The sequence below is a fragment of the Ambystoma mexicanum genome, chromosome 6q (assembly GCF_040938575.1).
Source record: "Ambystoma mexicanum isolate Mex_15411 chromosome 6q, UKY_AmexF1_1, whole genome shotgun sequence".
Taxonomy (NCBI): domain Eukaryota; kingdom Metazoa; phylum Chordata; class Amphibia; order Caudata; family Ambystomatidae; genus Ambystoma; species Ambystoma mexicanum.
Window position 1 is genome coordinate 1,223,498,807 of NC_090937.1, and position 13,341 is coordinate 1,223,512,147.

General features: G+C 37.1%; 1 protein-coding gene across 8 annotated transcripts in view; it reads right to left on the minus strand.

Annotated features, from left to right (window-relative positions):
* PCDH7 (protocadherin 7) overlaps window positions 1-13,341 on the minus strand; it is a 1,155,179-nt gene that overhangs the window by 1,056,263 nt on the left and 85,575 nt on the right. For 2 of the 8 annotated variants that reach the window (XM_069631841.1, XM_069631840.1), the window contains one exon: window positions 11,707-12,532. The exons of the other annotated variants lie outside the window; for them this stretch is intronic. In XM_069631841.1, the coding sequence (XP_069487942.1) occupies window positions 12,497-12,532 (36 nt within the window). In that variant the 3' untranslated portion in view covers window positions 11,707-12,496. Of the gene's footprint in view, window positions 1-11,706; window positions 12,533-13,341 lie in introns of those variants that run through there. 8 annotated transcript variants of the gene reach the window in all.

Genomic DNA, 13,341 nt, shown 5'->3' on the forward strand with positions numbered 1-13,341 from the left:
CACATAATCTCATGCAGCTCACACATTTTGTGCCTACAGTGCATTTCACCTCAAAAGGCACCGGAATCACAAACAGACACAGGTCCAGTCCAAAATAAGATGATATGTGAAGAGTTTAAAAAATAAATCTTTAATTTAAACTAAACAACTCTAATGTAGAAGTGTTATGAAATGTTCCTGCAGATGTGCCAGTGTGCCAAACCCAGTTCATTTAATGTCTACTCCAATGTTAACGTTTGGGCAGGTTCTCGCAGCATCGGTGATGCTGCTTGTGCAACATAGAATGGAGTAAGCATGTGCTGTCTCACAGAAATATATTTGTAACATTTTTTCTGCCTACATGATAGGGGATGCAGCAAGTAGGGATTGCTCTATTTTATCTAACACCTCTTCATGTAACATTTCAAAACAAGGCCAAAAACTGAACATGCAAACAGAGTTTTCATTGGGTTCTGTTTATTTAATTAGAAAGCTAATTGATCAAAACATATGTGTCCACACGTTTCTAAGGGGAAAGGTGGGGATTTATTTGAAGAAAAATGTGCGTATATTTAGGTCAACCTACACACATTGTTCACATACCATACTGCTTCCTGATTGTGTGCCAGTGCAACAATCTACATCTGATATGCATTCAGACAAAACGTGCTTGGATCATGTCATGCTACAGAAACAGGAATACCTGTGCTAAGTGCACATGCTCGCTTTTTAGCAGTGTTAAACGTGTTCACCTGGGCCCAGGTAAGAACGAGGCAAAGTGCAAGGAGCTTCTCTCATGTGAAGTGCCTATCTACTGACAATCTCTGAAAGTGTCGGTATGTGCACCAACCTACTGCCTATTGTTTCTCATTGCATGGTATGCAGATGGCCTGTTTATACAATTGTATTGATCAGGAGAACATTGCGCCAGGTGCCATTAACACATGCTTCCTCAGAAATGTGTTTGGGGAGAGGAAAATGGTGTGTGTATGCTTTGCGGCGCTATTTTATATCTGATTTTAAAACACTAGATTTGGTCAATTCATAGACTGAAAGGAATTACAGCGTGAATTCATCTGTGTAGCATTGTGTTTAAATTTAATTTAAGATAGGGTAAAGTGATACTGAACAAAGGAAATTTTACATAAATAATTGCAATTTTAGAATTTATTTTTATCATACCATCCCAGTTTCAAGTGTCTGGGTGAGTGGTTGTATGAGGATATTCGGCACACAAGGACAGGCTTTTTCTCGTAGCCATTTTGGAGCTTCATCATAAAATCGCTGATACAGTTAGCTCACAACTGGTCAGCATTCCACCATGCTAAATGCCTTCATGCTTAAGGAGTATGCACCCGAATAAAAAATAATGATTGATGTGAATACCTTGAAGCCTACACCCATCATTCTCTGCATGCATGAAGCCTATTGCACAATTGGGACGTGTGTATAGAGTGCAAGGGCTGAGAGTGCAAGGTGATGAAATATCAGTCACAATTCATATCAAAGTATCGGGCACCTGGCCCTGATTTACAAAAGCGGTTTACAATGGTACAAGTCCATTAAAACCTGTTGTTTAAATCGGCACATGCCCTCCAAACCAAGATGAGCAAAGACTGGGATTGGGCTACCATCCTCTCGGGTGTCGCGTGCATATTACCACTGATGTGCATTCAAAGCCCTGTTAATGAGAATGTGAACTTTACTTTGACAGGGCTATCTCAATAGTGAATATGTAAACATTTAAAAGAATAGAAACTATCATGTTTTGCATCAGTATTATTTATTTTTTTTAATTGCATGAAGGGTAATGGTAATACCCCCATGTGCAATGCACTTCCCCCTTTGCGTGCAGCAGGGCAAGCCAGAACAGGGCCAATAGCCACACAAGGAGCACTGCACATATTGCATCTCTTTGATATCCAGTTTTAAGGGATGACCTTTTGGGTGTTCCTGACACTCCTACCACAGACCCCCCCATGATCACTTTTTCCTTTGGGCATTTTCTCACATTCAAAGGCATGCATTCTTTGCACCAGGAAATGCAAAACGCGTTTGTGAACTGATTCTGAGTATATAATGTAAAGGGTGTCCAATTTTACACTTGCCTTTGAGAGAGCCTGTTGAGTGACCTGAACATTGTAGGGGAATACATAAGAGACTCTAGATACCAATGTGGAACTTATGTTTCTGTGAACAAGGAGGTATTCGATAATGTAAATGTGTTGCTTCAACTAATGCTTACTGTCAAATGATATATGTCATGATATACAAAACTGTGGAATCAGAAGAAGTGAAGTGGATGAGAAACAAAAGTGATGCTGGTGAGCAGGAGATTGAGAGGAATGCATAAAGGAAAAAAGAGAAATACAAGACAAAACATGAAAAAGAACAACAGTGAAAAGCATGATGGAATGAAGAGAAGAATAGTGTGTGTGATAAAAAAAACCTGCTAGAGAAAAATACAGAGGGAGAGAAAAAGAACACAATAAAAAGAGAGCAAGCAATGGATTGCACATCTATACACTGCTGTATACATTAACGATCATACATGCAATTAATTAAGAAGATGTACATGTTGTCAAGCAGACCACAGACAATGTTTTGCTTGTAATGATATGGAGTTGGATTACCATACAATTGCATATGTGCAAATGCAATTTGGTCATGTGCAATAAAAAAAGTTTTGCTTGCACAATTACTTTAGAAACAGTATTTGCACAGGTGTGTATTCAATTGTTCATGCACATACATGAGCTTTTGAATATGCAGTTGTATTGTACCCCACCTGTGCACTCTAGATTTGATTTGATCCAAGGTACATGAACCTTCTTATTTGAAAATGGTTGATGGTTTGCACATTTCCTATTTTGCATTTTGTATGAGTCCAAAATATTCAGAAATGGAGTTTATCTGAGTAAAAACCAAGCCACACAGGTTACATTAATACATTTCATAAAATGTATTGGAATACATTGTGTTGCAGATTCCGCATGCTACAATGTCAAATTTGTTATACTGTTAATGTAACAGAACGAAGAGATCCTAACCAATGTATTGTGTGTTAACAAACACCTTCATTCTTATTGTAAATGATATTGGTTCTGTGGGGAGTGTTTTGGTGTGCAAACGTTGAAGCAAATAACAGTATTATGAATGATTGAGCAGATTGCATGTCATACAAAACACATACACATTTCTGTGAATTAAAAACACTTATGGTCAGTGCACATACGTCAATCCTCACACCTGAAATGATGGGCAAAGGAGTAGGATTGTCACATATGGAACATGATCGCCCTATACAATTAACTGTGCACCATGTAGGTTTTCCTAAACAGTTTAAGGGCCTGTCATACAGGGAACTGTCTGAAGTGTCTCTGCTTGCTTCGGTTTCATTTCACTTCTGGACCACAAAGACTTCCCCGTTTCTCTTATAACGGGCGCCCAAAAGGAGCATTTGGTGGAATTGAAACAAAGCAAATAAAACCTATTTCAGGATATAAATGTACTTACATTAGCAACGAAATAAAAACAACAAATTACCACAGAACATGATATACCATCATTTAAGTAAAAACACGATGACAGGAACCCAGTCTGAGGTTAATACACGGGAAGGTCTGCAGGAATGTGCACATTTCCCTCTAAGAGTAGGTCAACATGTGTTCACACTTGGCATTCAAGAACACCATTGTTGCTTAAACTGTGAACATGCAATGCACTTAAACATACGTTTCCTTTATTCATTGAAGTAAATGGTTGGTAAAATCAAGGAATAAATATGAGAATGCAGAGTAGGACAATGCCCCACATCATACACATAATCTAGCAAAACATATCTAGTTTTCGTCTGGAAAAGAAACTTCTTTTAGTACAGGGTCATATACTGGCATACCATACTTTGATAATAGGTATGTTATTAATTGATCATTTACAATACCACTGTTAATATAGAATACACAATTTAAATGATAAAACCCTTCAGCGTTAACTGGATTTGACAACATGTAATTAGAGCTGTGTGATGGAAATCCAAATTATATTTGAATTTCCATACCATTAATTTCCATTAGATATTAATTTGCAATTATATTATCAAGCAGTGGAAAGGGAAGATTGGGCCTATGTAGAATATCTATTGCGGCTCTATAGTAGGTTGGTGGGTTGTTTAGTCTCACTTGAGATTATAGAATAAACAAGTGCCATTGTTATCATCTGAAATAATTTAAGATGATGGCTTCATCCATACAGGTACATTGGACTGAAATAGTTATCCAGGAACTACTGAACACTGCTTTCTCTGACCTATTAAAGATATCTCATTAAACAGAGCAATGTTAATTAATGAAGAATTAGTTCCAATTATATTGTAAACCACTATGATAATGCAAAATTATGGTTTAATCCACATTTATTTAAATTATTCAGAAAGATAAATTCATGCCTAAGTAATTCATCCCTTGTGAAGTCTCCCCTAAGATTCCCAACTTCTTACATCTTTATCGGCATAATATTATATCCTTTCACTCTTACGATAATGGTATTCATTAGAATTCCTTACGCATATGGTACTAAGATAACCTTGTTTCCCTTAAGTAATGAATATATTTAATTTCTTTAAATACTAGTAATGCTATTATAAAAAGTATTGTTCTTGGAAATGGATCCATCAGTTTCTCCTGCTATGATTCCCAGTGCTAGTTTTATTCACAAGTGATGGGCCAGCTTATTTATGACAGAGCAGTTTGCTTGTGCAGTCTTCATATTATCACAGGTTTTAGTTGTAATACAAATATCCCTGTGGGGTTGCAAAGGGTATTGTATTCACTAAAGGATGGTTTTAGAACTGAAATGCAGGATTGTGTATAGGTGACAGAGTTGACTCAATACATACAAACAACAGTACATTTAGAATGCTTTTTGCAGACTTCTTACTCACTGAGTACAATTTGATTCCATCAGCCACATCTTTGTTAATTTGCAAAGGCTTCATGTAAATGATGCCCCAATTTGTAAAATGATCAGGGCTCAAGGAGATCATGCACAGCTTATTAAAAATAATGAATACCCTTACTCAGATATTAAAGCATATTCAGTCTATTGTCAACAGAAATTGTAACATTTAAAAATAAAAGGTGCATATTGAGATCCGTTCCAAGGATTGCACATTGCAATAGAAATGTAAATTGTCAATTCAAAAACTCAAACGTTATAATGCTATTCATCACACACAAATGTAGGTAACCCTAACTATTTTCAGTGGTGGCAATATAAAGTGTAATATTTTGGATGGCTCACATAGTTTATAGCTGTATTGCACTTTGTGCTGGATCCCCAGTTAATCCAGGCTTGTATCTTCTTTTACAGGTATGAAGTCAGAGTACTTCCCATAACATGAACAGAAGGTTAGTGGTTGTATATCTAAGAGGGAATCATTTTCTTATGTGCACGCAGATCAATTGGAATGCACTTTCTGAATATCTGATTTTTTGTACATTCATTTATTTTTCAATAATGTCAAATGTGGAGTAGATATCTAATGACATATCTATTTTGTTACTTTTCATGTGTACTATCACACTCTCTATTAAATGTACAAAGCATCAATTTCCTTTCAAATGTGTATGCTGTGCATTTCTAATCATATGGTGCTGCAGTGTTTCAGGAACAATGTTTTCACTTTGATGCTGAATACGTTTTTCTAATTGTCTTAAGAATGGACACATCATTGCATTACTCCTTTTAGTTTTTCCTAAATGCATCTGGGATTGTTAAAATGTGCAACTAATCAGAAAATTACAGATCGGCACATGGAGGAAAGAGGGACATGTTTTTTCTATAATGCATGTCTGTGAAATCATTATTTCTGTAATTCCATTACATTGAGAAATATCTTTGATATCATGGGTGATTTTTTTTGGCACAGAAAAAATAGCCCATGAAATCACCAGAAAAATCAAATCAAATCATTTGTATTTATAGTCTTATTTTTTCATGAGTTTTTAAATGGGGTATATTAAAAGAATGCAGCTGTCCCATTTGAAATGTCTGTGGTGAGAATCACCTATAGTAACCATAATATTGTTCAGTGTAATGGTATTACACAATCAATCAATAAATTATCACACTACACCGATAAACTAGTATTAGTAAATTAGTATAAGTACGTAACCTATGAACATCATGTGCAAGTGTATGGCATTGTATATCAATAGGTTTCATACAACAACGAAAAAGTACAAATGATTATCAAAGCCTCTTACATTAGTGCAATTTCACCTTTTGTTGTGGAGTAATTCAGACAATTTTAAAGAGTGCTTGTAGGGTAATGCATATTCAAGGAAGCAGGGTTATATGTTAATTAGTTGGAGAAACCTCTTATGTCTTGAGTGTCTGACTGTTGCTGTATTTTAAGATTTTCAAATTGTGCTGCTCGCATTTCTATTGTTTGCTGTATGCCAATTCTGTTTGCGGGTAAGCAGTTTTCATTTGCCAATCACAGTGGCCTTCAGCCTTAACATTATTTTGCAATGCACTTTTGAGTACTTTTCATAATCCTTAGTTTTGTATTAGTGTCCTAACATAACAGGTGTATTTGGAGAGTATGCATTCACCTCCACAATGGCATATTTGCACTATTGACAGATAACAGATGTTAGTTTCACAACTCAATGGTACTCATTTTATCAACCTTCATAGGATGAACAGCTGAGTGGACCTTCTGGGATTTGAACCTGTGACTATGAGGTCAAACACAGACCCCTTTAGTGGATGCATTACTCCACTGAGCTACAGACCCGGCAGGCCCCATCTTTCTTTGGGCGCAATGGGCAGACAGTTGACACAATAACTTAACTTGGGTCCCCCTGTAGTGGATGCATTACTCCACTGAGCCACAGACCCGGCAGGCCTTATCTTTCTTTGTGCGCAATGGGCAGACAATTGACACAATAACTTAACATGGGTCCCAGTAACCTATCCCAAATATAAAATATGAATTAGGAAGACTGTCACCTTTTTTTCAATGTGTTTTTTTTGTATTCAACACGTTTTATGGAGAACAAGTCATGAGGTCATTTAAAAGCTTTGCCCGGTTTCAGGGTTTTTATTTCAGCCTGTGAAAACGAAATTTCCTTGATTGCTTGATTCTTGTTATAAAATTACACATTTATAAATGTTTTACATCGAGTTTTAAAAACATGTATTTTTTTTTATTCATAAACTTCTTTCCTAATTTGCCTGATCTTTTTATTTCCGTTAATAGTTTACCTTAACAGTGTGGATAGATGTTCCTGCAGTAGTTCTTCCAATTATCTTTGTTACATATAGTTGCAATCCTTTCATTCTTCAGAAATGTCAATTCATAGGCTGTGCTTCAGAAAAATAATTTCTACTAGCCAACAGACTTATTTAATGCTGCCATAGACCTGCTTGGTCACTTTCTTTCTAATCTGTAAGCTAGTATGGGTTCTACTTCCTTATTTGTTTGTTTGTTTGTTTGTTTGTTTATTTATTTATATTGCACTCCTGACCCGAAGTTACCTGGGCGCATCACATGATGATACAAGTCTTAACTTTCACAAAATGAAAGTAATAATCAAGAACAGTGCAAAGGTAGACATACAGAGATAAGCAGGGGAATAGAATCGACAAGACATGAATAGACAATGTTCCAAAAACAGGTGAGGACAGTCAGTAGTCATTAGACACTAGCCATTTTTTAAAATGTATCCTAAAGTTTTGGAAGGCCTGGTCCATGCACAGGTGGAGCGGGAGAGAGTCCCGATTTGGGCAGCCTGAACAGGAAAACTGGAGCCCCCTGCTGTTTTCAGGTTAAATCTAGGGACAGTGATGCACTGTGAGTTTACCGTTCTTGTGGGTCGTGAGGAAGATGTTTTCATGATTTTGTCTCTTAGGTGCTGCAATGCATCGTTTTTCAGGCATTTGTGAGTGATCGAAACTATTTTAAGTTATTTTAAGCTGGATTCTGTCCTTGATGGATAGCCAATTCTGATTTCTTCTGATTTCCGAGATAGGAAGTCTCCTCGGGATACTTAGTGCAGTTCTTAATGCATTATTTTTCAGAATTTGCAATTTTATTCTGTTTATTAACACCTGCATATAGGGCATTGCAGTAATCGAGTTTGGAGAAGATTAGAGCCCTGGCAAGTGTGATACAACTGTCATTAGATAAGAAAGGTTTACAAGCGCATATCAGCTTGCACGTGTATGCAGTAGAAGAAGCCATGGCGTTAACTTGTTTCCCTAGGTTCAAGGTTGTGTCCAGGTAGAAACCTAGAGTTTTGCTCTCCTTGGCGACTTTGATCATGATACCTTCAATAACTAGTGACGTATGTTGACTTCCAAGTTTACTAAAATTGGATGGGGTCCATCGAATCAAGATCTCTGTCTTGTCATCATTCATGCAGAGGTTGTGTGTTGCCATCAATGCCTGAATGATTGAGTATATTTTATTGACTAGAGCCAGGTCTTTGTTGTAGTCTCCTGAAAGAGGTAGGAGTATCTGGGTGTCATCTGTGTAGTTAGTGTAGGTGACACCCAGATGTTCCAGATCGTCAAACAGGGGCTTTATGAATATATTATACATGGTCAGAGAGACACATGAGCCTTGTGAAACACCACAGGTGGTGGGAGAGGGGTCAGCAGTGGTCAATGGAGAGAAGACTCTCATTGACCTATTGTTGAGGAATGATTTAATCCAATTAGTGGCTTTTTGCGAGAAATTGGCGGCAGTGGACAGATGATTGCAGAGGACTTTGTGATTCACCAGATCAAATGCGGCCGGTAAGTCTAGTAGGAGAAGTAAGGTGCATTGTCAGTTGTCTTTTAGTTGGTTGATTCGCATTTTCAGATCAATCAGGGCGGTTTCTGTACCATTGAGTGGTCTAAAACCTGATTGACGAAGTCCTAGGAAGTTGTTTGTCTCTAGGTATGACTGGATCTGTATGTATGAGGTTTTATCTATTATTGTGAGTAAAAATGGGACCGTTGTTATGGGCATGTAAGTGGTAGGGATGGTAGGGTCCAGTGAGGCTTTTTTAACAAAGGTTGTACCCACGCATCCTTCTGGTTATTAGGGACATTGGAGGCAAGGAATGAGGCATTTATTAGTTTGGTGATGAAGGGTGACAGGTTTCTGGCAGCCTCTTTGATGATTTGTGATGGGCAGGTGTCTCCCTGGCACCTTTAGGGTTTAAGTGAGGCAATGTGGTGACTTGGGATTTGTGAGGTTTTTTTTGTGAGTTGTCAACATTGGTTAGTTTGGTGAGGTTGAGACTCTTCTCTGCAATTTTGTTTTGGAGAGTAGTAATTTTAATGTATAAAACATTTTGGATGTTGGTACACCATACTTTATCTTTTGTACACCCAGGATCACAAAGAGTTCCTAAGTACTGGAACTAGCTTTGTTGATTCTGTCATTATACGTTTCACGTTTAGTGAGTAGTATTTCTGTTTTATACTTAGTGGATATTTCAATCAGGTTTTGTTTATTTTCTTTAGAAGGCAGGTTTTTCCGGAAGACTTCAATGTTTCTTTTCTCTACTTGAATAGCTTTTAGCTGAGGTGTAAACCACAAATTGAGGTGTGCTCTAGGTACTTTTTTACAGTTTGATGAGAGCAATATTGTCTAGTGCTTATGTGATAGAGGTGTTATAAAGGTCCACTAGAGCAGCAAGGTCTAAGGACTCTGATGCCGCATTCAGCGAGGGAATTAGGAGTGACATAAGCTTATCCACTGTCATATTTTATGTGTTCCTTGTCAAGAGAGGTGGGGCAGTTAAGGCGGTTTTAGTTCCTGGACTTTTGGCCGAGGTAGTAAACAAGACTAAGTAGTGGTCCGTCCATGGCTGGGGTTCAACAGATGTAACTGCTGTTTCGCAGTTTAAATCAGCAACCTATTCTAGTATTCTGCCTTTCTCATGGGTAGGCTGATTGACTCTTTGAGTGAGCCCAGATTCCAAGAGAGTCTCAGACAGTGTCTTAATGTGGTGGTCGTTGGGGTCAGCTAAGCCCAAGTAAAAATCGCCTAGTAAGAGTATTTGTGGGGTACGTTTTGTGTCTGACAATATAGTCAGGATATCTTCCTCAAAGCAATCAATGGGACCCAGGGCTCTGTAGATAAGTTGGATTGTTAGCATACTAGTATTAGAGGTGGTTATTTTAGCCGTAAGTAATTCACAAGATTTCACAATGGGGGAAGTAGAAAATCTAAGTCCTAGCGATTACAGCGATACCACCTCCTTTTGAAGTAGATTGGTCAGCTCTCACAATAGTATATGTGTCTGGACTGACAAGTAGCAAGGTCGGACTGGCCACATCATGCAGCCAAGTCTCTGAGATAGCGAGGAAATCTAGGTCTCTTGTCCTGATTAAGTCAGCTATGTCTATGGAGACCATAGATCTGGCGTTTATTAATGCGCCTTTGATATGCGGACTAGTAGTATGCAACAAGGTAGAGGATTCCTTCTTGGAGTTGGGCCTGATTGTGCTTTTTTCGTTAACCTTGGGGTTAATGTTATTAGTGCCCAGTAGATGGCTCGGTTTGTCTGCCGTTTTAAATAGAGCGTGGGTAAGTGGCTCATGAAGTCTAGTAAGTCTACAACAAAGTCTTCAATATATAGCCACAAGAAAGCTGCAGAAACTCTGCCTAGAATGCTTCAATTACATGATTTGATGTACCTTGCTAAATTACCCCTGTACATCTTATTGCTTGCTAGTTAACTGCATAGGTAAAACATGTCTATGGTTTTTAATGAGTGTTATTTATTAAATGTATCAATATGTACTATATATGCTTGGTGCATTGGCATGTATTGTATCCTTCACAACAGTTTATAATCTACTGTCAGAAATAGAGACACATGTTTAAGTAATGATAATGATGTGTTATTTATATAGCACCTTTATCCAAAGCGCTTTACAGAGCACATATTTACATACAATATCACCCCACCGAAATTGGTACTCATTTATCGACCTCGGAAGGATGAAAGGCTGAGTTGGCCTTGCCAGGATTCGAACTTGCGACCTGCAGATCATGCTCAGATCGCAGCAGCGAGTGCTCAACCCGCTAAGCTATTTTACCAACTTTGCCATGTAGTCATTCTCTGAAAAGGATAGGTCACTTGAAATAATGATATCACGTGTTCTCTTTTAGAAATAATTTTAACTCAGCCCTCATACACAAGCTTTCCTTGTAAATTTAAAGCACATGACATTGATTTGCAATGAGAATACAGTAGAATTCTACTTTTATTGTATACCCAGAGACGTATATCTACTCACACCAGTGTGCGGCAATGTGCAGTAATCCAAACATTCTGTTGAAAAGAACAGTTGTTTTTGTGCAGCATTGAAAAGAAATTATATACATATGTTTTTGTCTTAGTCTGTAGTAGTAAAATGCTGCAAAATGGAATGTGACACCTTTTTAACAAAATCTATGCCATTTTTAGAGTTGAATTTTCATTGAGCCCTCTTAATTATTATCCACAGCGAATTGTAGATTCTGTAAATGGGGATATCATTATTGAAACATGCAGACAAGCCAGTAACATACATTTTCATAGTTGGGTGACTGACGTCTTATTTCTTTAAGAATTGATTTTTGACACTAAAAGCTTATTGACGAACACAAGTAGGCAATCCAAATGTCACACTGGATTCATCTGCGAAAATCAAGACAATAAATTGATGGACAAATTCAAGATAAATTACCACTTTATTAAGAAAAATCCTGACAGCAGTAGAGGTACAGCAGAAACTATTGTCTCTTCTACCATACCCGTCATTGTATTTTTAGAAATACAATACATTTCATAAGCACAGTTATGCATTTTTTTAATCACATGCATGACCTTCCAGATCACATTATATTCTTTTTAATCAACCTAAATTAAGCAAAACAGCAAACGTCCCATTCTGTGTAGTAAATATACATATATAGTAAATATATTTGTAAAGATATGCAAATCTTTCAAGCACTTTTGGTAAAAAATATATCTTATTTCAGGAGAAATAGTCAAGCTCTCCAAATTGTGTTCTGAAGTCCAGTATGGAAAAGGGCATATGAAATAAATCACATTGCCATTTGCATACAATAAAGTGTTCAGTAGCAGTAGCACTTACAAACATAAACATTGATTGCAGATCTAATAAGACCCATAAGTAATAAATACAGAATATATTGTGTTACCACATTTTTGCTTCTTTCTGCTTCTTTTGATTATCCAGATAGGAATTCCACTTCTCAGTCTTGTTAAATCAGCGTGTGCATGTTAAGCATCTCACTGTGCAATATCTGTGTAACTCTCTGAGTTATTATATGAAGAGTGCCAGGACTTTCCAGAGTTCCAGATGAAATTGACTTGTTGATCTCGTCTGAGCTCTAGACAGTAGCGTGCAACTACTACCATAAATTAGCTTTACTCCATATTCACATTTGTCCCACAAGAATATTTTCTATTTCAGTGAGCATTTCTATTGTTCATGATCACAGCTGAGGTTGATAGGTTGAGTGTGCAGTGACCTGTGAATAAATAGAGGTCTTTCAGTTTCATGCATAATTATCCCCAACAAATGAGGATTCACATAATGTTATAAGAATTAAAGAAACATGTCAACAAATAAACCATAATAATTTCTATCAACAGAACATTTGCAAAATTAAAATTAAAGCTGAGTGCCATTGCTTAGATCAAGCATAATGATGGATATTCATCTTGCAGAATTCCTGCGCTATTAAGCATTATACACACTTACAAGAAGTATACTTCTCAGAAAAGGAGTTATTGCACATAATAGAAGCTGACATTATCACTGAAAATGTAATGAACTTTTTTTATTTGACTATTTTAAAGCACTGCACAGTCTGAATGCAGTTCTGAGACGTGCATATTTTTAAGCAACTAATTACCTGACTAGAAATGTGTAAATTGCAAGCTAATGTGTTAACTGCACATGATATGTCTCATGACTGTTTGGATTATTCAGGGAGAATAGATGCAATATCACAGTATAACACTTATGAAAAAGAAGGAGTTGCATAAATAAATCAAAAGGAGTAAAGGCCGTTTTGTGCAATTTGAGCAATGTAAACAATGCAACAACCATGGCGTCCATGATGTAGACTAATGATGCACCCGATGTAATTTTAAGTAAATATTGTGGGTTGTTAATGAGGCAACAGGACACATGAGGTTCCGTGCAGTTTTCTTTAAGGAAGTCAATATTCAGTAACTACATAAGCATAAGAGATGTTTCTGCTTGAAATACATTGTTACTTGACTGGTGAAAACTGTATTCTGCCTAGTTGTGAGAAGCAGCATAACGGTTATA